A 26,430-nucleotide genomic window follows, 5' to 3' on the forward strand; every position below is an offset into this window, starting at 1 on the left:
GTTTGTAACAGCACTCTCTAAGTGAACCTGTTTCAGTGGCTAGAAACATGCTGAACTATGTAAAACATAAGAGAAAGAAATGTAGCTGTTTCTTGCAATAAATATATCTAAAGCAAAATATTTTCGTGGATCCCTTAAATACTACTGTGGATCCCCAAATTTACAACTTTGATTACAAAGACCCTACAAAAATCTTATGTAGACCCTTAGTGGTCATATGAGCCCTGGTTGAGAACCACTGGTCTATATATTCTGAGTTCAAATTCTGCCAAGGTCCACTTTGTCTTTCAGGGTTGATAAAACGAGTCCCAGTTGAGCATTGGAGAGAAAGGGTCAATGTAATCGATTTTGCCCTTCCTCTGAAATTACTGGCCTTGTGCCAAAATTTGAAACTTTTATCTCTAATACAGGCACAAGGCCAGGATTTACAAGGGGAACAGTCGACATTATCAACCTAATACTTTACTGTTTGTTTTTTTATTGATTTTAGAAGGATGAAAGGCAAAGTTGTTGACCACACAGAGATCAGAACACGAAGTTCAAATCTTGCTGAGGTCAACTTTGCCTTTCATCCTTCCAGGTTCAATAAAATAAAGTACCTGTCAAATAATAAGGTTGATGACGTCGACCACTTCCCTTCCTCTCAAAATTGCTGGCCCTGTGCCTAAATCGGAAACCACTGATATTTTCTATCACACAATTAAATGATGTAATTTGGATTACAAAGAAACTAGTGATGGCCTGTCAGCAAATACCATGAGTACATAAAGAAGAGATGAGTGTGGAATCTGGCATTTCAGGCCCTGGCCATTTGTCAGAGTAGAAAGGGGAAAGTTGTAATGTTTGAATGGACTATAAGGCCTGAAATGTTAGCTTTTTTTTTCTCTCTGGTGTGCTTAGAACATTTAATTATTATCTGAAATCAAATCCTGCAACAACCAATTCTGCCTTTAAGGATAAATAAAATGAATTACCAATCAAATACTGGGGTCAGTATAATCCACTGGCAGAATCATTCGCTGTATTTCATCTGTCTTTACGTTCTGAGTTCAAAATCTGCTTGAGGTTGACTTTCATCCTTTCATGGTTGATAAAATGAATCCCAGTTGAGCACAGAAAGGAGGAGAGAGATGTAATCGACTATCCCATCCCTGAAATTGCTGACTTTGTGCCTAAATTTGAAACTAATATAATCCACTGTTCCCGCTCATCCAAATTCCTGACTATGTGCCTATTATTATTTTTATATTCAATTAAAACTTTTAATGAATGTAGATGTCTCATTCCTTTTTCTTCTGGTGGATATCAATTACTACAAAATTTAGTTAATTTAATGAATGGTTCTCTGTCAGTGTATTATTTGATCAACAGAAACTACATTCATGGTAGCAGTTGCATGTACATTTTATATATATATATATATATATATATATATATATATATATATATATACATGAAATTATTGTAAAATCATCAGTGGTTATTATAAGTCACTAAAAAAAAAAAAAGCTCCCCTTTGGTCATGAATGACCACGGGACTGCACCCAGAAAGTTCCCCTCTGAGGTACAAATCTAGGCAAGGTTGTTTATGGAAGACCAGCAGTCACCTATGCATACCAGTCTTTCCTCTCCATGCCACTAATGTTATCCAAGGGAAAGGCAAAGGTTGATACAGCTTGGCACCAGTGATGTTGCAACTCATTTCTACAGCTGAGTGAACTGCAGCAACATGAAATAAAGTGTCTTGCTTAAGAACACAACACACAGCCCAATCCAGGAATCAAATCCACTACCTCATAATTATGAGACTGATATTCTAACCACTGAGCCATGCACCTTCACATTACTTTAGTAACTTTGGATCTTTTTCCAACACTAAACACTGACCACTAGATGGAGGGAAAAAATAGAGGGCTGGGGCTTGATTTGTTGCTTGATAAAATGCCTAAAACTGTAATTAAAACTTTTAATGAATGTAGATGTCTCATTCCTCTTTCTTCTGGTGGATATCAGTTACAAAATTTAGTTAATTTAATGAATGGTTCTGTCAGTGTATTATTTGATCAACAGAAACTACATTCATGGTAGCAGTTTCATGTACATTTTATATATATATATACATGAAATTATTGTAAAATCATCAGTGGTTATTATAAGTCACTAAAAAAAAACTGTAAAGAAAACAGTTTCAGTAGGATTTATAATTAAAACTTACAAGCAGGATTCTTTGTTAATATCAAATAGCAAGATAACGAACTGGCAAAATTGTTACCACACAGGAAAATTGCTTAGCAATATTTCTTCCAACTTTACATTCCAAATTCAAATACTGCTGGTATAGACTTTACTTTTCATCCTTTTGGGGTTGATAAAATAAGTCCTGAAAATATCTAAGGGAAGACATCATTGAAGAATCATGGAAGGTATTATTGAGAAATCCTGAATAAGTCAAGCATCAAAATTAGACCCACCTTAGTCTAGTTCGAGACCTCACATTGCACTTTGACTCATTCATCCTGTGTTTGATAAACCTATTTGCTTTGTTGGTACTCTAAATGAATGGGAGTAAAACCACTTTTAGGACAGAATGTAAAGATGACAGAGCAGTTTTTACAGGAAACCTGTTCAACTTGCCTGTGACTGACGTCCAACAATGGTCAAAATGAGGGACGCTCATGTACCGTGGTAAAGAAAATCTACAAGTCTAGTGTCTCACTAGGACTGAAATTTAATGAAATAGAGTTGTCTCCTCTCCATTGCACAAAAATTTATCCCAATTTTATATTTTCTTTTTAACTCTAGCATTTAGATTACTCTGTCAGATGAAGTACTTATTTATTCACATTGTTTTGAATTAATTAATCATGGCTCATCTTGTAGCTGTGAGATTGTTTATTTTTAGAATGTCATTGAAGGGTAGGTGTGACAGGCTAAATCTGGGCAATTTGAACAAATAGAATGTTTGGGCCAGTTTAAATATATATTTATTTGCTATTCTGCTACTTGTTTTAGTTAATTGACTGCAACCATGCTGGAGAACTGGTTTTTAGTCACAGAATTCAAATCCAGGACTTATTCACTGTAAGCCTATTACTTATTTTGTCGGTCCCTTTTGCCTAACCACTAAGTTACAGGGACATAAACACACCAACATTGGTTGTCAAGTGATGGTTGGGGGACAAACACAAATAAATATATATATATACGATGGGCTTCTTTCAGTTTCCACCTACCAAATCCACTCATGAAGCTTTGGTCAGCCCAAGGCTACAGTAGAAGACATTTGTCCAAAGTGCCAGGCAGTGGGACTGAACCTGGAACTGTGGTTGGGAAGCAAGCCTGCATATTTTAAAAACTGAAGTGTTGAAAATAAAATAAGTAAATGAATAATCAAGATTATTGCAGAAATATATTTTCGTGGTGGAATTTCTTTTCTATTAGTAATCTGTAATATCCACACATTGACAAAAATGAAATAACAGTAACGTGAAATAAATTTGATAAATATTTATTTAAAGAAAAAAAAATCTAATACAAATAATTTTGTTTATATTTTGTCAGATTGTACTGACATTTATATCTGTACATTATTTTTATGTTGTGTTGCCAAGTCGTTGTGTTTTACAGGGAAGATATATATACATATATAAGCATCTGTTACAAACTGACTGCCTCAAACTCTTTATAGTCGTTATTACCATTCTACATGTTATATGTGTGTGTGTGTGTGTGTGTGTGTGTGTGTGCAAGGATAAACTATCAGCTGGCAAACAAAGCTTGGTTGGGGAAAAGAAATTAGAAATCAATTTTAAAAATAAATAAACCCCACTAAGGGCCTCCTTTCTACAATCAAGCTTCATTCTGTGAGCAAATGTCTTAGCCTATCATTTTAAAAGACACAAAAAAAAAAAAAAAATTTAAGGATCTTTTTCTTTCATTCATTTATGGACATGATCTATATTTACAGTTTTAAGTCCTGATACATTTGCTCATATACGCTTCCTCTTGCGTCTATGTACACACTCACACGCACAACACAAAGTCGAACTACCAACAGCAAAAGATGGCTTCATATTAGATTTGGAATTATGAATGGAAACTACTTTAGAAAAGACATACACCCGATTATGGAAAATGTATCAAGAGCTTTCGCAATCTTGGATGGCATAATGCAATTTTTTCTGCAGTTGGCTCATTGCAATTCTCATTACATACCAGGATGTTTGAAACTGGATGTATTTTGCAAGATTCCTTTAAAAATATTCTTTAACAAAAAGGGAGAGAAAAAAACAAAACAAACACTAAAATATAAACAGGATATATGCTAAAATAAACACATTTAATCTTAACTAATTTGCTTAATTACTAAGAGCTGGTAAATAAGTAATAAGAAATTAGCATTTATACGAAACGGGAATTCTACTGCCCATGAAAACAAAGTAATATTTATGAGTTTCCAAGATATACCAATTAAAAATTTCAGTAGAGAAAGCTTTATTGTTCGTCTAACAAGTTAGAGATAAAGAAACAACAAACTGCCCATTTCTATTAGCTGTTATAGAGAGAAGTAAACTTAGGCAGGTTGAGAAATGGAACAGATGAAATCAATTCCTTGACATCAAGTTATAGAATAGCAGTGTGCAGAAAATCTGCTGAACATCAGAAATATGAAATTGTGAATAATTTCATCTCCCAACAGAATGCAATAGAACTTTACAAAAAAATTTACACCTGAGAACCTGATTATGACAAGCAAACGAAATGCAAGTTACACTGAAAATCTCCATAGAATATATCTTACATTTTGGTTGTAATGGATTGTTTTCTGTTTATGCCAAAAACATATAACATTTTCTCTGAGGCACTGTATACTATTTATAGTGTATGTGTGTGAGTATGAATGTATATATATAAGTGTGTGTATAGACACAACACACATACATGCTATTTCACATCTAGATTTAGAACAAGTTTTTTTTTTTTACAGTGGAACTTTAGAGAAAAAAAAAAAAACACTATCAATCAATCGCTTGTTCTGAGAATTTATTTAAAAATTCACATAAAATATTAAAATAGTTTTTTGCTATGTTATTGATTTCATTGAAATCAATATGCCAAAACTGTTTCATAAAGAAACTGAGGAATTTTCAGTTTTCTGAGCAAATGAAGATTTAACAACTGATGTATAAAGTGTTCAACAAGAAGGGGATTTGAAGGATAATCCCTTTACCAGGCTTAAATAAACATTAATATTTTTGTTTATTTTTCTGTATTTTCATAAATGCATTCACTAGATTAAGGAATGGTGGATCAGGGGAATCCTTTAAAGTAGAAAACAGAAAACTGCAGAAACACCAGTCATATTGCTATAGATTCAATTAAAAAAATAAAGCTTTTAACCCACGAACCAGTCCCTCTCCCCTTTGTTGTAGGGGGTTAACTGAGATCTCTCTAGATTAGACTGTCCAGAAAGTTTGAGGATTCCCTATTTTGTAAATATACCCTCTTTGTAACAATATCACTGACAGCGTTATACATGTAGGCCAATACAGACACCTTCCATCCCACCATCATCAACAACTACATTATTATTATTTTTTTTTTTCCTCCATTCTTTAGCATCAATTTGATATTTCTGCAAATGTGAACATGTATGGGTTTTCTGGATTTTGTGTTTCTTCAAACTGAATGCTTTTCCTAACACTAAACCACTCAACAATGTCTTCACAGAGAAGAATTAAATTCCTTTTTAAACAATAAATACTGGGGAATTTGTCATTATTATTATTATTGAGTTTCTTCTGTCAGACAATCAGAAATAAACAAAGAAGATAAAAATGGTAAAAGTAATTTAAAATAACATTCATTTGAAGATAAAATGCTGGAATAACTAAGAGTCAACTGTAACTTATTTTTGATGGTTAGGAAGGTAATAAGGCTAGTAAACAGACTCCTCTACTGGAAAGGCTGTAACCATAACAATTAAAAAAAAACATTCAGGCCTTGATGATGGTGATGATGATCATGATGATGATACTAAAAGGAAGAAAGTGTGAGAGCATTGTTGATTATATTTCAGCACTGATTGTATGCCTCCCTTCCGAAAATGAAAACTTAGATTAGCAAGACTTTTGAACAATCTCAAACTTGATTTAACCATCATCAAATATAGTTTATCAACTGACCAGCTGACAGGTATAAAAAAATAGATTTAACTTAGAGAAGGTAGGGAAAGAAAAGCCAACAACGATACTAGAAATGAAAACAGCCATATTAGTTTAAACTGCTTTAGTAAAGGACAGAAGTCAATTTGGTGAACCAAAATAGCCTGATGGTTGGTTCCAATTGATGCTATCACAGTCAAAAGTTATCTTTACAGTGCACAGCCAAATTAATCAGCTCATTTCAAATCTGATAAAAAAAAAAAAAGCGAAATAAAATCCAACAACTATGTTTCATTAATTCATGTATGGTTTGCATTCATTGAATCTAGATCAGCAGTGGATAATCCTCATACCACAAGACATCTGGGATGACATGGATAAGGAAGGTAACCCTGCTCGTTTTGCTTCCTTACTCTTAACTGTTACTACAAGAATAAAGTGGAAATTTCTAGAAGCCCTTTCCACTTCTTTCTTCACCAGCACACGCTTATTTACACACGCACTTACACATTTTTATGCAGGATGACCACCCAGAAATGATGTATAGATGCAATACAGTGAGAGTAAGGATATCAGTCTATTTAGTCTTATCCATGAGAATAATATTGCATCCATTATGAAAGGAACAGAAAAAAAAAAAAAAAGAATCTAACAAAAAATTATATGATGCCAGGAGTTATGCTGCTTTTCAGGCACTAATAGTGTTAGGAGTTATGTGAAGCAACAAGAGGAGAGTTGCAACTACACATCAGGAATTGGTCAGTGGCAAGACACCTTTCATTGCAAACAGCTTATAAAATTGACCAAACATCAGTGCCAAAGAAACATCTCTTTGCACTTGGACAAATTCGAGATGTATAAACTAAACGAGATACCAATGGAGACTGAGGTTAGACAGAATAATAATTAACAGTGTAAAAGCATCAGTAAGATAAGAATGGCCTAGGGAACAGTTTACATTCAGATATGAGGATATGCACACATTACAAGCTTGGTCACGACAGAGTTTGAGCTGCTGTGCAGATTGATTTGAGAAAGTCCTGCAATATAGTTTACACGCTGGCAGTTTGTTGTTTCTGATTGTCCAGCTACCCACAAGTAGCTACTGTAGTTTCTTCTTCAATTATTTTAGTCAATACCACACCCCTTCGGCACTGAGGTCGACACTTGTTCCAGGCATCGAATGATGTCCGAAATAATGTCATCTGGCGAGCAGTATTTTATAGCAAGAGTAAACAAAACAACAGTTGCAAACATCTTGCTATGTGTAGGTGCAGCCTGAGAAGATAAGTTGGAGCACCAAGCTCAATGCTGCTTCAAAACATCATTTTATACGCCGATACTGTAATATGAGGTCTCCACCTTGCTTCCAAATAAAATGCTTCACTGTCCGCAAATCCATGTTGGGATCAAGAATCTGCAAAAGAAGTTTCAAACATTTTCAGATGTTTTTTTTTTTTTCCCCCCCACCTGTTAAGAAACTTGTATCTCTTAATGCAAAACATAACAAACACTTGTTTATTGCAATATTAAACAAAATACTGAAACACAATTAGTTGAACTGTAATTTCTCTTACCTGATCATTACAAAGGATTTCCACTTTCTCCTCTGCGATAGAAGTTACATCTTCGGAGTCTTTCTCTCCATCACTTTTCTCATGATTGCTGTTTGCTGTTTGAGAACCTGCATCTGAGCCCTGACCAAGAACCTTTTCATACACGTGTTCAATGACTTTCCGAACCTGAATCACATCACTGGCAGACAACCGGTCTCTATAATGTACAAAAGAACCACTCATTTATTAGAGAAGATGATAACAATGATGATGATGATGATGATGGATACAGTAACACAATTATTTCTCTCTTCTCCAAATAACTGAAATCATAAGGTTCAGTAAAAATAGGCGCAGGCATGGCTATGTGGTAAGAAGCTTGCTTCCCAACCACATGGTTCTGGGTTCAGTCCCACTGTGTAACACCTTGGGCAAGTGTCTTCTACTATAACCTTGTACCGACCAAAGCCTTGTGAGTGGATCTGGCTGAGGGAAACTGAAAGAAGCCCAACAGGTGTTGATGTGTTTACATACCCGTAATTTAGTGATTCAGCAAAAGAGACTGATAGAATAAGTACTAGGCTTAAAAACAATAAGCCCTGGGGTTGAATTGTTCAACTAAAATCCTTCAAGGCAGTGTTCCAGCATGGCCACAGTCAAATGGCTAAAACAAGTAAAAGAGTAAAAGAATATATTCTATGGCTTATAACTAACTCTGAGCCATTCATTTGTGTTCAGCTTGATGCAGTTGTTTGACCCAAGGTCAGCCATGATTGAGCAGCTGTATACTAAAAAATGTTCCTGCCATGATCATTTGGGGGTTTTTTCAGATGCAATGTATCCAGAGCTACATTAAGCAATGTATTTTCTATTTTATTACTTTTATACAAAGTAGTGAATGTTTTAATTGAGCAGCTGCTTTTCGTGTTGTCAGCATAATAAGTGCTTTTGATTAGTCTATGTCAGCCCTATTGTTTTTAGTACATGCCAATCATGAAAACCAACATCATTTTAAGATGGCATGACTGTAAATTGGAACAGCAGAACACAAGAAATTTAATGGAGAAAACTCACATTTGAATGTAACATAATTTAAATTCAAACATAATGCAGGAGACATAGAGCTGAGGTGTAACTAATAATAACTGAAGTATCTGGAATCTCTGAAGTAAGAACAGAACAGAGATACTAAGTTAATTACAAACTGTAAACAATATTAGAGACCTTGCCAGTGCTGGTGCCACATAAACAGCACCAGGTCCACTCTGTAAAGAGGTTGGCATTAGGAAGGTCATCCAGTTGTAAAAACCATGCAAAAACAGAGACTGGATGTTGGTGCAGTCCCTTGGCTTGTCAGCTCCTGTCAAACAGTCCAACCAATACCACCATGGAAAACAGATGTTAAATTATGATGATGAAAAGACACTACAAAAAGCTAGATAAACACAGGCAAGTCTGTGTGGTTCAGAAGTTTGTTTCACAACTGTGTAGTTTCAGGTTCAGTCCCAAAGTGTCTTCATCTTAACTCTGGGCCTTGCAAGTGAATTTGGTAGATGAAAATTCAAAGAAACTTATTGTGTGTGTGTGTTCATGTCTTTTTGCCTTGAAGTTGCACATGTTAATTGTAAAGAACGCACCGTCATAGATGTGGTGATGTCCATTCACCATCTTTCATGTAAACATGTGATGAATTTAACACTATATATTTCAAGCAATCTGATCAATGACAAACTCAAGGTGCCAGAAAAATAAATAAATAAATGTATATATGTCTGTCTTCATGCATGCATGCATCTATGTATGTAGGAACAGAGCAAAGGTAGATAGCCAAAGGTTGGGCCAACTGAAAATATAAAACCCAGAGATGTAAATGATGATTTTAATAACCTCCAGAAATTAAAATCATAATTAGAATGTTAAGCTTCCCAGATGGCATAAGAAAAAAAATAAAGATATATCAATGAAAAAGTTGCTTACTTTTTAGGTAATTTTATTCCCATACTTGCATGTGGTTGGAGAAAAAATGGAATTTTATTGAATTTGGGAGATGCTCTCTGTAAATGAGAATCAGAAATGTAACACATCACAAAAAGTAAAGGAAAGAAATAATACCATTCTCTTTCAGTCATTACCAAACATCTATGACCATATGTGAGCAGAGGCATAAAAATCAAATTAATCTTTTAGCATTTAAACCGGCCATATCCAGCCTAAATATTCTGTTTTATGTTTAAACTGGCCAGATCCAGCCTCTTACACCTACCCTATAATATCTTCTAAAAAAAAAACTATTACAACTGGACATCCTCTTCACAAAGAACTTAAACCACAAATACCCACCCACTGAAACCTTCTCAAGTCATACAAACTCACAGGGGCTGATTTCCTGATTTTCATGGCATGTATATTCCCCACTTGGACAGGACACCGGTCTGTCGCAAGATTACTCATTTTCGCCAGCTGAGTGGACTGGAGCAACAGGAAATGAAGTGTTTTGCTCAAGAATACAATGTGTCACCTGGTCCAGGAACCAAAACCACAATCTTATGATCATGAATCCAACACTCTAACCACTAAGCCACATGCCTTCACTGATACACATAGACATGATTGGTATAAAGAGCATGGTTAGAATGCTTTTTTGCCATGTAAAGCATGAAACTATATATATATATGTATATCACTTGACCAACCAGACTATCAGATGTTGTTATACCTTGCTGGTCACAATGCATTTACTTGCATGTTTTAGCATTTCAATGATGTCAATTGAAACCACCTTCAGCTAACAGTCATGTAGTAAATCTATCACTGATAAATAATTGATGACGATGAAGACACAGACATTAGGTAGACATAAGTTTCTCTTTTCTAATGTCCTATATCTCTTTTTCAACTACTTTTTCCCACCCCTATATAATGTGGGGTAGCCACATTATATAGGAATGGGAAGACACCTGTGGGTATTCCTCTACCATACTTTAACCTTTTAATATCTGACAAAAAGCCACCTCTCTGTTTTAAACACTCCTCCCCACCACTGGGGAGGCACATGGCTCAGTGGTTAGAGCATTGGGCCCACAGTCATGAGGTAGTGAGATTGATGCCTGGACTGGGCCATGTGTTGTGTTCTTGAGCAAGGCACTTTATTTTATGTTGTTTCAGTTCACTCAGCTGTAGAAATGAGTTGCAATGTCACTGGTGCCAAGTTGTATCAGCCTTTGCCTTTCTCTTGAGTAACATTGGTAGCATGGAGAGAGGAGGCTGGTATGTATGGGCAACTGCTGGTCTTCCATAAACAACCTTGCCGAGATTTGTGCCTTGGAGGGTAACATTCTAGGTGCAATCCCAAAGCATTCATGACTGAATGGGGTCTTTACCTCCTTTACTCCACCACTAATTTGTGGGAGCTTTTTTCCTTTTCCCCTGTTCTTTTTCTGCCTTGCAAGTTACTTGGCAACCTCTCTAGTGCTGGTGGTGTGGGAAAAAGCACCCAGTACACACTGTTATGTGGTGGTTGACATTAAGAGGGGGCTGTCAAACTGTTTAACCCATGCCAGCATAGAAAATGGAAATTAAATGATGATGATGATCAAGTGAAGATGACCAATTGAATAAAGTGGAAGACAACCAAACAATAACAATTGGTGGTTCATAACATCAAATTTATGAATATTTCATTAAGATCTGGTAAAGAGCTCAATTCCCATGGTTATATACTAAACTGATATTTTGTCTCACTGATATCACTTCTCTGCAAAGTGCACCCTGGTTTTTGGCATGATCTCCAAGCCTGAGACATGAAATGGAAGAAGTCTGGTTTTAATACTTACATTTACTGCCACGTCAACTACCCATGGTGGGATAGTTTCGTTTAGTAATAGCTGCTCTGTTTCTCCGCTAGCATCACGGCAAAGTAAACGAAACATGGTCCTTCCCCCTGCCTCACTACATTAAAACAACAAGGTGTAGAAAATAAATATTAACACAATAATAATTCATCACTGATAAAGGTAATTCTTAAAATTCTTCTGCATCAAGCAGACTGGCGTTTCCCCACTATCTGCAATAGCGTCATCCCTTCTTAACTCTGATCACTAATCTGACCCTCTTCCTCTAAACCTTCATATAGCCTCATTGCCAAGATCTTCAAGAGGGGCCAAATAAAATGTGGTGTGGTACTGCATGTAAAGGAGTTGTTTGATCCTAGTTTCATGTAAAAAACACACTGGTGCTGGTAGCGTTGGTGCCACATGAAACGCACTGGTGCTGGTGCCATGTAAAAAGCACTCAGTACACTGTAAAGTGACTGGCATTAGAAAGGGCACACAGCTACAGAAATCAAGCCAAAACAAATAACCTGGTAAGGCTCCTGGCTTTTCCAGCTTCTTTCAAACAGTTCAACCCATGCCAGCATGGAAAATGAACATATGATGATGATGATCTAATGCTGCTAGTCTCTTTAGCCTTGTTGTGGTAGTCTCCAGTTGGAATCAACCAGTGCACAGTTTATAATTGGAAGAGAAGGATAGAAGAATCATTTCTATTACACTACCTCCAATAGTGATTACTTAATGAATATCAAAAACCCAATCAATTGATTCTACTTACATTCATTATTGCACCAATTCACTTTTCAGCAATAAAATCAATAGCTTTTATTTCCTGTATTATTTACGAAGAGAAAAGAATTCTCATCACAGTCCATTCCCTTCCCACACTTTACAAGCATTATGCCTTTCTGATTATGTAATTATTCTCCCTCTCTAGTCATTCCCTGCTTCTATTCACAAACAATGAAAATAATCGATACACAGATAAAGGACTAATTGATACAGTAATGTGAACTGACAAGTAACCATATATCTGGATTCCATTTTACTTTGTTTCTCTATATAAAAGTTTAAACAAAACAAAAAAAAACAAACAAAAAAAAAACGAATGTGTTACATGTAAACAAGTGCATTATCAGACAAAAATATATTACAAACAGAATGCAGTATAAAAAATACTACCTAAATATAACTGGAGTATGTCCTGGTACACTAAAATATGGACCAGTTCCCCGACGCTCCACACATTCACTGCCATTCATGTCCATTTCTGGAAAGAAGAAAGAAAATGTTATCTATTAACAGTACACAAAAATGAAATATCAATAATCAGTTTCATACCAATCATCATCATCATCACTGTTTTCATGTCCAGTTTTCCATGCTTGCATGAGTCAGATGGAATTTATTGAAGCAGATTTTTGATGGCTGCATGCCCTTCCTGTCACCAACCCTCATTTGTCACCAAGCGAGGTAATATATGTTCCCAGGGCCAGACATGTTCCCACAGAATAATGAAAATAAATGACACAGCTAGTATGACAGTGACACTTGTTTACAACTATCCTGTCAAGTGATGTCAAGACAAGGAGACACAAACATACCCATGCTCATATATATATATATATATATATATTGGGTTGCCAAGAAAGTAATTTCGGTTTTTTAGTATGAAATAAAAGTCATTCTTTTATGTACAAAGAATGGCCGTTAATAAATTATACATTTTCTATTTTGTTCGATGACCTTTTGCCATTTTCCTGGCAACTTCATGATTCCGCACTCATAGAACTTCTGGTCCTTATTCAGCCAAAAACTAAAGCAAGTGCAATTTCAGGTCATCATCATTATTGAAAGTTTTACCATACAAAGTATTTTGCAAACTTCAAAATAAATGGTAATCTGATGGTGCAAGGTCAGGGCTATATGGTAGATGTGACAACACTTCCCAACCAAGCTCCAATAATTTTTCACGAGTTAGCAAAGACGTGTGTGGTCTAGCGTGGTCATGATGGAATACGATTCCTTTACAATTTACCAATTCTGGCTGTTTTTCTTTGATTTCTTCCACCAGTCTTATTAGTTGTTGACAGTAAACATCTGAATTGATCATTTGGTTCCTTGGAAGCAACTCAAAATACACACCACCTTTGTAATCCCACCAAATTGACAGCATGACCTTTTTTTGATGCAATCCAGCTTTCAATGTGGTTTGTACTGGTTCATTATGCTTGGATCATGATCATTTTCGATTGATGCTATTGTAGACAATCCATTTTTCATGACCAGTGATGATTCGTTTAAAAAGAAAGATCAATTTCATTGCATTTGAGATGCATACTGCAAATATTGATTCACTGTGTTAAGTGAATCTCTTTCAATTTATGTGGAACCCAAATAGCAAGCTTCTTAACGAGCCCAAGACAGTTTAAGTGATTTTCAATTGTTCTGTGTGATATATTTAACCTCTCTGCAATCTCTCACACAGTTATATGACAATCAGATTCAATTATGGTTTTGATTTGGTCATCATCAACTTCAGTTGGTCATCTTTGAGTGGAAAATCTCCAGAAAGGAATTTTTAAAACCATTTCTGATGTATGTTCTTTTAAGCAATCAACACCATAAACTTCACATATCTCTTTGTGAGCCTCAGCAGCTTTCTTGCTGCCTTTACAGAAATAAAAAAGCAAAATATGGTGAAAATGTTCATTTTTTGCACTCCATGTTAAAATTGACACTGAACTAACAGCTGTAAACAAAATTACGTGCAATTTGCTTCTAAAGTAAGCTAAAAGTAATAACTATCAAATGTCAAAACGAAAAAAATCATAGCACTGACAAAAGTCATTCAAAAAAATTGTAACTCTATCTATTTGTGAAAAGCAAAATTACTTTCTTGCCAACCTGAGATCATAGACTCTGTGTGTGTGTGTGTGTGTGTGTGTGTGTGTGAGTGTGTGTGTGTGTTTGTGTATATATATATATATATATATATATATACATACACACACAAAGTAGAAAACACTTAGTAGTGCTCAAATGATTTAGACTTACACGTCTAAATGTTTATTGAGGACTGAATCCATAGGGTAAAGAGTGTCTATCAGAGGAATCCAAGGGAACACCCCCCTCTCTATATATAGATGCACACACACACATGATGCTTGCCAAAGTACCACGCAACTGGACTGATCCCAGAACCATGTGGTTGGGAAATAAACTTCTTGAACATATAGCTATGCCTGTGCCAACTATACAATGATTTATCTTTAATCTAGGTTACAGATTTTCATGTGATATTCATAAATGTAGAGCAACTAATTGCTCACTTTAAAGAAATAGTGAAATGCTTTCAATACAATCCTAATGTTACCAAACCAAACCGGAAATGGTTAAACTGGCAGTATGTTATCAGAGAATGAAGCCCCAATCACTATATTGCCATTGATATATCTTTTGAAACATTCATCAGTTTTGTCATGTCTGAGTGACGTGGTCTGATTGCATAAAATACTGACAATTATCGTTATGTAGCAGAAGCGATTCATAAAACAGATGCTTAACTCTAAATTCTGTCATCAACCTGGCTATCATTACTGACAGTGTACTTGAGTCAAAATATCATACTTCATCATCATTTAACATCTGTTTTCCATGCTGGCATGGGTTGGACAGCTTGACGAGTGCTGGTAAAGTCAGGTGCTGCATCAGGCTCCAATGTCTGTTTTGGCATGGTTTCTAATGCCAACCACTTTACAGAATGTACTGGGTGCTTTCTACATGGCATTAGCACTAGAAAAGCTAAAGAGTGACTTGTCTTTTCAAGGATTTCTTAGAGTTCAATAATAAACTTAAGTTCTGATATTACAATGTTAAAATGGAAAAGACTAGAGACGTTTCTTTATCCATTCCATATTCTGTTATAGCCTTGGGGACCAACAGATATTTTGTGAATGGGATTGGTAGATGGAAAATGTATGAAAACCTCTGTGTGTGTGTGTGTGTGTGTGAGAGAGTGTGTAAGTGCATGTTGATTTCACATTACACCATCTGAGCAAAATCGTAATACCATGTTTACACTCCCTGCAGACAACACATTATGTCACTCTGTGCTTTCAAAGACCAGTAGGATAAAGTAATATATGTTACTTGGAAACAATGTAAGGGTTGGCATCAGGAAGGACATCCATCCATAAAATACTGCCTCATATAGACATCAGTCTAACATGGGAACAGACTCAAAATGAATTAAAATAGCATTTTATTAACAGCTTAAATTTTAAAAAGGTCTTAAAAAAATACTCTTAAAACTTCTGACCAAAAGCTGAAACACTCAGAACTAACATTAATATAAGACCTTGGTTGCAAATTTAACATGGCTATCATACAACATGTGCTATGTAAACAAAATTGACTGCAGGTATATAGAATTCAAAAGGTCCAGTCCTTGTGGTGTTGTGGCGTGTATGTTTCAATGAACCTGAGAACTATGCAAGTGAAATGCAAGCTCCAGGTAGGGCTTCTCATGCTGGACAGGTCAAAGAATAGGGACCAGAAGTGAAAACAGGCTTGCACACCCCTACTTAGAAAAAAAAAAGCAAAATTACAGCAGTGGTGACAATTCAAAACCAACAAGAAGTAGGAGAGGAAGCAGAAAAGATAGCCTGGAGTCAAGAGCAATGGAGAAAAGTCCTTGATGGCCTATGCGCCATAGAGAGTGATGTGCTTAAATGAGTATGTATATAAAATATAAAATGAAATAATTCCAACGACTCTGCATCCTGCTAGATGACATTGAGCTTCTAAAGATCTTCCCCAATCATGTTCAGCAATCCAGTGCAGAGCTGCTGCATCAAATGAGAGTAAAGCCCTGGTAGGATGATCTAATGGGAAATGGAGGACATATCCATACAAGCAGGTGAGATGGATGTCTATGAGGTGAAAGGCTGTGGGCTGATATGCACATGCACACACAGTTCTTTGCTGGAAATGTGATGGTACCATCTGACGTTCTTGATGGTTCTGAAGGGCTCTGCTATCAAAACTGTGAATCCTTTTTTGACAGGGTCTTCAAGAGGGGCCACAATTCTGTTCCACAGAGCACTAGTTGACCTGGTCGGTGCTACATATGGTGACATCTCTGGGACCACTAACCTGGGATGACCCCAGCCCCCATCAAGCAAGAGTATGAAGCAAGCAAGTAAGTATTCCAATGACTTACCTTGACCATCATCAAAATGAGTTCGAGGCCAATATTCCAATAGAGCTTGCAATAGAATTACACCAATATTTACTGAAGAAATAAAGAAAGTAAAAACATAATAATGACGTAGAATAATAATTTCTTAATATAAAATAAGAAAAAAAATCAATAAAAACCAGCTCAAAATAAAGAAACAAAGAAGGTAGTTAGCATAACTAGGAAATAATTATATGTAAATAGAGCTGTGAGGAATAAAGAAAAGAAACATTTAGTAAAAAGAGGATGTAAAAAAAAACAACGCATGTCTGCACTGCTTAAGAAGTACGCTTTGCTACCATGTGGTTTCAGGTTCAGTCCCACTGTGCAGCACCTTGAGCAGGTATCTTTTACTATAGCCTTAGGTCGACCAATGACCAATGCCTTATGAGTGAATGTGGCAGATGGAAACTGTGTAGATGCTGATTGTGTGTGTGTATGTGTGTGTGTGTGTGTGTATACATACATGCATGTATGCATATCTATTTCTCTCTCTCTCAAATATATATATATATATATATATATATATATATATATATATATATATATGTATATATATATATATATATATATATATGTATATATATATATATATATATATACATGTGTGTACCTGTGTTTGCTCTCCACCACCAACACTTGACAACCAGCAATGGTTTATTTACATCCCCTAAGTTAGCAGTTCAGTCCCTCATGTGTGTGTATGTGTAAGCCCCTTGTAGATATACTTAGACAAGTGTCTTCTACTACAGTATTAAGCTGACCAATACCAAGTGAGTGAATTTCATAGATGGAAACTGTGTAGATGCCAATCATATATATATTTAGATAACTTAGGAGTTAGTTATAGGTTTACTTATTGAATTTATTTACCGATACTGTTGTACATATAGGAAATGTGTTTTTTTGTTGTAGTTTAATTAATAGTGTTAGCGTTTAATCCTGCCTAAAATTAAGATTGAATGAATGTGGTGATATCTAAGGTATGTTTGTTCCCAAACAACACTTATTTTAGTGACGTTGACACCGCCAGATTGAAAGGTGCTGCCCAGGTGTCAAAACCATAGTGATATCCGTGGGGCAGCTGATGATGAAGGTATGTTGGATTGTTGGTATGACTGTTATTGTATGTACGGAATAGTAGTTTTATAACACATCCATTTGATGTAATATATATACACACACACACACACACACACACACACATATATATATAATGATAAATAGTTTTACCGATAAAGGTTTTTTTCATACTGAACTACTTGGCAAAATTGTTAATTATTAATTCTATTATTAATTGACGATTCTCTGCCCTTATTCTTGTATATATATATATACATAAACACAATTACACGCACACATGTATGTCTTTGTTTGTCCACTTGACCACCGGTGTAGCTTTAGGTCCTTGTGACTCAACACTTCAGCAAAAGAAACTGAGAGAATAAGTACCACTCTTTAAAAACTAAGTACTAGGGTTTGATTTGTTCAACTAAAGCCCTACAAGACTGTAACCCAGCATGGTCGCAGTTCAATGACTGAAAAAAGTAAGATACAAAAAGATGAGATGTTTCTTATCTGAAAACAAACAATTGACAAATTAATCAGTTGAATGGCACAGACAATTTATCATATATATATATTATAACAGAATATTTATTGTTCAAAGACAATGGAAGATGAAAATATTAATTAGAATGAAAAGTTTTACCAAATTATTCATGAAATAACAGGGTTTTTAACTTTGCATAAACAGATGTAACTAAATATAGCAAGGCATTTCGTCCATTATACATACTATCAATTCTGCCAACATACTCTTCTTCATAATGAATAATGCAACCAACATATCAAAGAGCTGTAGTGAGACGCAGAAGACGAAACCCAGCAGAAAGTCACTAATAATGAAAGAACTTATTTTCTCTTTGGAGTTTGAAAATATGAGGACTGCAAACAATTTGGAGTAACTAGACATGCTTTTAAGGAATATTAACCACAAAAAAGAGGTGACTATCTCTGAACATTACCACAGAATAGAGGAGTCACAGAACAATAAGGCTTTAAACACAAAGACAGAGACAATTATGTAGTGAAAATGGCCTGGAAAAAATTGAAAAGAAGTCATCTGAATATCTATGTATAGGGAAGTTAATAGCTCAATACAATGGCTTATAACAAATGCTAATAAATAATAAATGGCGATGGGTTGTAACAAATATGTATCAAATGATAGACTGAGAGAATATGAATAAGTAGGGGCATGAATAAATGAATAAGGAAAAAAAGATGAGTAGTAGGAAGAATATAAAATGTAAACTGATATTTGGAAGTGAGAAGCACAATAAAACTATAATCTTTCAGCACATTTAATCCCATGGTCTGGCTAGACTATTTCATTTGTTTCTTAAATAGAGGAAATGAAAAAATATTTTAACACTATATTTCTGTCACCTAAGTACACACTAAGTAACATGTTCATCCAAAATAATCACATAAATATAACAGATAGAAACATTAAATGGAATATTGGGCTGATCAAGTCTGTTTGGTTTCTGGCGGCACTAAACCTCAAGGACTCTAATACATAGCTAACCTCAGTCTGTCCCTTGCGCATAAGCACTCTTTAGTTACTTGATGTGAACTTGTAATGAGACTGGTTGTATTTGGTATGCTTAGGATCATCCTGAGAATGGAAAACTCTGGTTCTATGATATAAACTTACCGTTTAAAGTAATTTAAAACCTTTCCTCAACATTCCATGTTAATTTATGTTCCAAACTCCAGCTTAATTGAGACATGGTTATTTTGATAATTTTCTCATTATTTTCATAATTTAGTGAAACAAAGACCATATGTTATCAACAGGAATATGGCAATGAAATGGTTAAGCAAGTCATGAAAGTCACAAACGAATCTGATAAGTCTAAATTGAGAGATCCCAGACTTTCAGTATTCCTACACATAATAAAAATGAAAAACAGTGATGTAGCACTTGAGTTTAGCTAAAAGACAGTATGGATGTGAGAATAGCCACAGCAAAGGTTGAATATTTGGTAATTAAAAAAAAATAGCGCTCAAAGTGGCCAAAAATGTAATGTTATAGCAACAGCAACAATCATGATATAACATAGTAAACAATGAAAAAATTGAAAATATATATGATATTGTAAATGGTTCACATGATATACTCACTAAAACGTTATCGAGTGGTGAATAAGTTAGCTGAAAGCAAATATGACATGCAAAGTATATATTTGATTATCTCAGACGTAAATCTAAATGATAATCGATTCAGCAAAAAATCTGAAGAAGGTAACTTTGAATCATGATAGTGCCACTTTATTTTCAATCTGGCAAAACCCCATGCTAACAAACTGAGATCAATTTTAAAACAAATGGTGATGATTAAAGATATCATAATGTACCAAACACACACACACACACACATTGTGCTCCAATCAGAAATAAACAATCTCCCAACAGAATATAAGCATTTATCAGCCCAAGCTTAACAATGGAACATTAGACCAATTGGGGAATGGCAAATGATGTTTAAAATAAACAAGGCAACAAATTTCGGATGAGGAAACATGCGGAAAACATGAGAACAAGTTAAATAAAACAACACAACACAAGCAGTAAAAAAAGAAGTTTAAGTTAAAGAGAGAGAAAAAAGTGGGGTAGAGAAGATGAAATAGCTAAGAAAGGCTTAAGGTATAAGAAGGGCTCATAAAGAAATGTGTTATACAAACTTTCTCAATACAGAAAACAGTGGCTTCAATACAACACATGTTTGTTGATATGCACATACACATGTGCATATACAAACATGCTATTTAAAATAAATTTGATTAAAAACTTTTTCAAAGTTCCTTACATCAAAGAAATTCAAAAACTTTGAGAGATGTGACATAATTTGTCTTCAATGGTAGAACATGAAGTAGATAAAGCTATAATTAGTAGTGTGTATATATATACTGGGTTAGAAATCCCATCCAAAGAGTTTTTATGGCTTCATCGGCTTCAAGCTCCACTGTTAAAAACCAACTTATTTAAAGGGGAACCTAAGTGATATCTACCACTGTATATAAAGGATTTAAAGCAAATATTCTGTATATGCAATAATGGAAAATGATTTAGGGTCTCAGAGAGATGGACTATATGAACTAAATAATCAATCTTTACTAGGTCCTTAGTGTTGTTAACAAAGGGTGAAGCACTGCTTGCCTCAGTTTGCCTGACTGATAGATCAAGACCTACTCTTGACTTTATGATTGAGTAGTTAGCTATTGGGAGACATCTTGCTTCACACACACAATGAAAAGAGAAAAAAAAAAAACCTCATCAAAAACTACCCTACTAAATCTAGAATGGATTAATATATTTTGAAGACAAAAAGAAGAAACCAAAATACATAAATAAAGCCACTGTTGTAGCAAAAAAATTATTGTAAATAAAATCATATACTTCAATTTAATTTAATGATTAAAATATTCTTTTAATCCCATTATATTAGTATGATAGCCTGCACTTAACTATATATTCTTGATGAAGAAGGCTTCCCTGAAAAATTTAACATTCAGATTGATTTATCAAATGTAATGCTTATCTATCTACATTTTAAAAAATTAAGCACGTATTATCTTGTAACTTCAAGATTTTGAAAATGTGATCGTTTATTTTTAGGATGACATTGTAGGGTTAGTGAGAGAGGCTAGATCTGGCCCATTTCAACATAAAACAGGTAGAACATTTGGGCCAGATATGGCTGGTTTAAATGCTAAAGGGTTAAAAGTGTAAAGTGGTGAACTGGCAGAATCATTAGCAAACTGGGCAAAATGCTTAGCATCATTTTGTCTGTCTTTACATTGAGTTCAAATTCCACTGAGGTCGACTTTACCTTTCACTCTTTTGGGGTCAATAAAATAACAACCAGTTAAGCACTGGAGTCAATGTAACCAACTTATCCTTTCCCCAAACTTTCTGGCATTGTACCAAAATTGTGAAAGTGTCTTATCTAGGAATATTCTTTGCACAAAGGGTAATTATATGTTACACAATACTTCATCAAGAATGTTTAACACGACAAAAACATACTTATATGGTCATCAACCAATTTACTAATAAGGCTGAAATATGTACCTACCAGAGATCAGGCTCACTCCCACTATGTGTTAATTTTTAGTCAATTTAATTTTCAGAATCCTTTCCCTTGCTTTCTTTAACAAGAATTGTCATTAATTCTTTTTTTTTATCTTTGTATGTATTTACGGATGTAATTTAAACTGAATTGTTTGGTTCAAACACTAAGTATATTAATCTGCGCACATTATTCAATAAGTACATTTTTAAAGATGGTAGTATGTAATTTGAGAGAGAGAGAGAGAGAGAGAGAGAAAGAGAGAGATTAGGCCACCTTATCTAGAGCCTTCTATATTGGTATGCAATCTTTTTTGTTTAGATGTAGAGGGGAGTTCTGATCCTCAAACAGAATAAAAGACAGCATGTAATGTACATTAGTAGACTGCATTGTATCATAATCAGAAGTGACAGAAATGGTTTCATAGCATTACACAATCTCTCCTGCTTTTGTTCAATAAGAACTTCAATATTTGAACAACATATACATACACACAGATTCCCTAAAGCAGCAACTGACAAACTGCGACCCACAACTTCAATTTATCCATTCAGCCAACTTTACTGAATAGGTGATGCTGAACACAACTTCTTTGTTTTCCTTATCTATCCACTATTAGCAAACAATCAAATAATTCAGGGTAGAAAAACAGAATAAAAGCCTCCTTTTTGTAGTGGCTTCACTTGAAGGCTTTGTACTTAGTACTAAGTACTTAGAAGCGTTGCACTCGTAATCTTACAATCGTAGTTTCGATTCTTAAACTGGACAGGTGATACATTGTGTTCTTGAGCAAAACATTTCATTTCATGTTGCTCCGGTCCAATCGGCTGTAAATGACCGAACCTTGTGAAGTGGAGTGGTGTCCCATTCATAGGTTATGTTGTGATATCGATCATTTGTATACCAAAGAAACTGGGTAACTGACCCTATGAGTCCCAAAACTAGAGGCAGTATGGAAAAAAAAAAAAAAAAAAAGAATCAATGGTTTTAAATAAATACCAAACAAAAAAAAAAAGAAGGGAGGGAGAGATTTTAAACAGTAACTGTTCTCAACTCCCCAAATGTATGGAGCAACAGAGACTAACAACATCTTATATGCTGTCACTAACCACTGAGCCATACAGAAAGAATAGGTTTTAAAATTTTATTTCTATTTTATTGACTATTGCAGTTTTCAGGGTATTTTTGCATTATATTTGAATTCTATATTTAATATATGTATACTTTTGGTGTAATAATTAAATTGTATAATTCACTTTGTTTTATTATGCACATGACCGCCCAATCTGTGGAAATCAGTTTAGGGTAAAGAAACACAGTTGGAGCCATTGGTTTACATAACTACGGGGTTCTAAAAGAGAATAACAAAAAATGTTTACTTGTTGTCCACAGATGGTAGCAGGTATACTTGTGAGTACTACACTAAACCTGAAGTCACAATTACCCACACGCATTTGGCCTAAATGAAAATGTTTTGACTCTTCACTGCATGGCACATGTCAATTACATATGTAGCTGTGTTGACAACCTTGTAATATCGCTATTCATTTTGGGCCGCTCAAGGCATAAAAACATTTCCAATGTAGCCTGCATCCAAAATGGTTTGCTGGCCCCTGCCCTAAAACAAATTAGGCCCTCTAGTCAAAAATATTATAGCCTCCACTTTGTTTTTGTTTTAAGCTAAAAATAGAAAAGGAACTGATATCAGTTTTTTTTTCTTAACTATAACATTGGAAAAAGTTACTTTTGGTCATATAAATAATAACACATAATTAGTAATATATATGTATATATAAAATCCAAATTGTCTTTTTTTTTTATATTATTAGCCCTTTTAGTTTGTAAAATGTTGGGAAAGGGTGTTAGTAAAAATCAAATACATGGACAAGAATATTTGAGAAATAATAATCAATGACAGCAACAATTAAAGCAAGAACAAAAATAAGGTACCATCAGCCTAAAAACAACAACAATAACAATGCAAAAAGTAATGGTAAAGAAAACTAAAAAAAAATATCTTTGAGATAAACAAAAAAGATAACAACTTAAGGAGACTTTTTAGATTTCAAAGGGGTAAGTACAAAAATACTTTCTTGTGTTTTCCTGTTACCCAACTCAAAGTAAACCACTGAATCAATATTAAATGCTCTCATTTCCAAGATAAATCCAGCAGCGGAGCAGAAACATATGTGTAGCATTCAGTTTACATTGAATTGAAATTTAAAAGAAAAATCATGCCTCAACAATGGCAATTTTTTCATCTAGCCGTGTGATTGATCAAATGAACTTAGCAATCAATAAGTGTTAACATGAAGAAATAAAAGGAAATTAACATTTTTAAGTAGTAGTAATATCAGAGTTCCTAATTAGAACATATTTTAGTGCTGATCTTACATTCTTGCTGTTGTTTTTCAGGTGAAGTTATCGTCTATTGGAAATTAGTTGGCTATGTAGAAGCTTTTTATATCTGATCAATTAAAAAAGAAAAATAATAAATGAATAAAGGGAATTTTTTAAATAATGTCTGACTGACTGTATCCCATTTTATTAAAAAAATCCCATCTGAGATGACCCATGTTGGTGCCATGTGAAAAACACCCAGTACACCTTGTTAAGTAGTTGGCATTAGGAAGGGCATCTAACCACAGAAACCATGCCAAAGCAGACAATAGAGCCAAGTGTGGCTCCTGGCCTTACCAGCTCCTGTCAGACTGTCCAATCCATGCCAGCATGGAAAATGAACACTAAATGATGATAATGAAGATGATTATTCATCCTCGTATTTGAATTTTAAAAATGTCTATGTCAATCTCATTATGACATGAATATCCTGAGATTTCAGGTCAGTAACTCCAGCATAATATATTGATATATAATAGTAGGCATCCAGTCTCGAGAGACTGTGGATCTGTGCCTGAAATTATGTGAACTGCTGATGGTGGTGCTGCATCTGTTGTGGAGCTCCACTAGTGAATAACAGTTATACATCCAGTGACTACATTTGAACAAGCTCTCTGCCAGTGCTACAGGCTTTTCCTTCTATCAAGTGCTCTTTTCTTTGGTAGTGAGTTCCTGTTTCTCTTCCCCTCACTTCATTCCCTTTTGCAATATTTGACTCCAGTGTGGACAATCATTTGTGACCTCCTCCCATCTCAGGACGTCCAGATCAAGCGACTTCATATTCTCTCTTGCAGACATCCCTGAAACGATGATGAAGTCATCCTTGTACTCTAGTGCCAGTCACCAATTCCTCACATGAGGTATTTTGGGATCCTCCCGTCTGGCATGTGATCAATATATAAAACTCTAGATGTTTAATTAACCACCCACACCTCTAAAATCTTGATTACACTGAAAATTAATTGAAACACATCAGCAGTCTACTTGTTAGAAATAGAGTCACTAAAACAAACTATTTAGAAATGGTAATATATGCTTTTCTACTCTAGGCACAAGGCCTGAAATTTTGGGGGAGGGGGACAGCCGATTAGATCGACTCCAGTATGCAACTGGTACTTAATTTATCGACTCCGAAAGGATGAAAAGTAAAGTCGACCTAGGCAGAATTTGAACTCAGAACGTAAAGACAGACGAAATACTGCTAAGCATTTTGCCCTGTGTACTAATGTTTCTGCCAGTTCGCCACTTTCAAATGGCAATATACTGATTGACTAGTATGAAATATTACGGAGTCATAAGTGTATTTACATCACTTGTCTACAGTGGGAAAATTTTCTCCACAACAAAACACAGTGAATGGCTTTCTTAAAGGTCAAATATGCTCCAAGCATATCTGAACTGGTGAAATATTTAGACAGACACAATAAAGATGACTGCTAAAACTGTACCGAATCTCTGAGTCCTCACTCTATCAACATTACTGCATAATTTAACCATGAACCACTTTTACTTCAGTTCAACAGATATTGTACAGGCAATACTGGAAAGGGTTCAGTTTTTAAATGGCGTTAGGAAGGGCATCCAGCTGTAGAAACTCTGCCAAATCGGACTGGAGCCTGGTGTTGCCATCTGGTTTCACCAGTCCTCAGTCAAATCGTCCAACCCATGCTAGCATGGAAAGCGGACGTTAAACGATGATGATGATGATGATGAAACCTAAGAGAGAAAAGAAACTCTGGAATAAAATAAAAATTGGGGTTTAAACATATTTGCTTGTATCATAACTATTGGTAAAATTTTGTAATTAATACAAAATCTGTGTCATTTTACTGGATTGAACAGGAGTAGCAAAAAAAAAAAATAATAAAAAACTTAAATACAGGACTAAAAACAAAGGTATGCAATGAAGTGGAATGCAAAGTAAAGTGGGAATCCAAACATAATGCAGGGAAAATAGAAAAGGCAGATGGAGCTCATAAAAGGGCAGGGAGAAACAGAGTGTGTCTATGATATGATAGGCAGTGGATACTATCTACTTGAAAGTAAAATAGAAATATTAGCAGAAATATTTGTTGGAGCAGGTTAACAGAAACCA

The 26,430-nt window shown here is 34.9% G+C and overlaps 1 protein-coding gene across 2 annotated transcripts in view; it reads right to left on the reverse strand.

Annotated features, from left to right (window-relative positions):
* Positions 1-3,492: 3,492 nt before the first annotated feature.
* The window catches only part of LOC106880026 (WD repeat-containing protein 48), a 142,239-nt gene continuing 119,301 nt past the window's right edge, over positions 3,493-26,430 (reverse strand). Inside the window, exons 14-19 of one of the 2 annotated variants that reach the window (XM_052971222.2) lie at positions 16,778-16,849; positions 12,736-12,823; positions 11,554-11,668; positions 9,698-9,774; positions 7,742-7,937; positions 3,493-7,581 (exon numbers count right to left, since the gene is read on the reverse strand). In XM_052971222.2, the coding sequence (XP_052827182.1) occupies positions 7,489-7,581; positions 7,742-7,937; positions 9,698-9,774; positions 11,554-11,668; positions 12,736-12,823; positions 16,778-16,849 (641 nt within the window). In that variant the 3' untranslated portion in view covers positions 3,493-7,488. The remainder of the gene's footprint in view (positions 7,582-7,741; positions 7,938-9,697; positions 9,775-11,553; positions 11,669-12,735; positions 12,824-16,777; positions 16,850-26,430) is intronic. The other variant, XM_052971221.2, reaches the window with a different exon arrangement.

Source organism: Octopus bimaculoides, chromosome 10 (assembly GCF_046866305.1).
Source record: "Octopus bimaculoides isolate indiv1 chromosome 10, ASM4686630v1, whole genome shotgun sequence".
Lineage (NCBI taxonomy): Eukaryota > Metazoa > Mollusca > Cephalopoda > Octopoda > Octopodidae > Octopus > Octopus bimaculoides.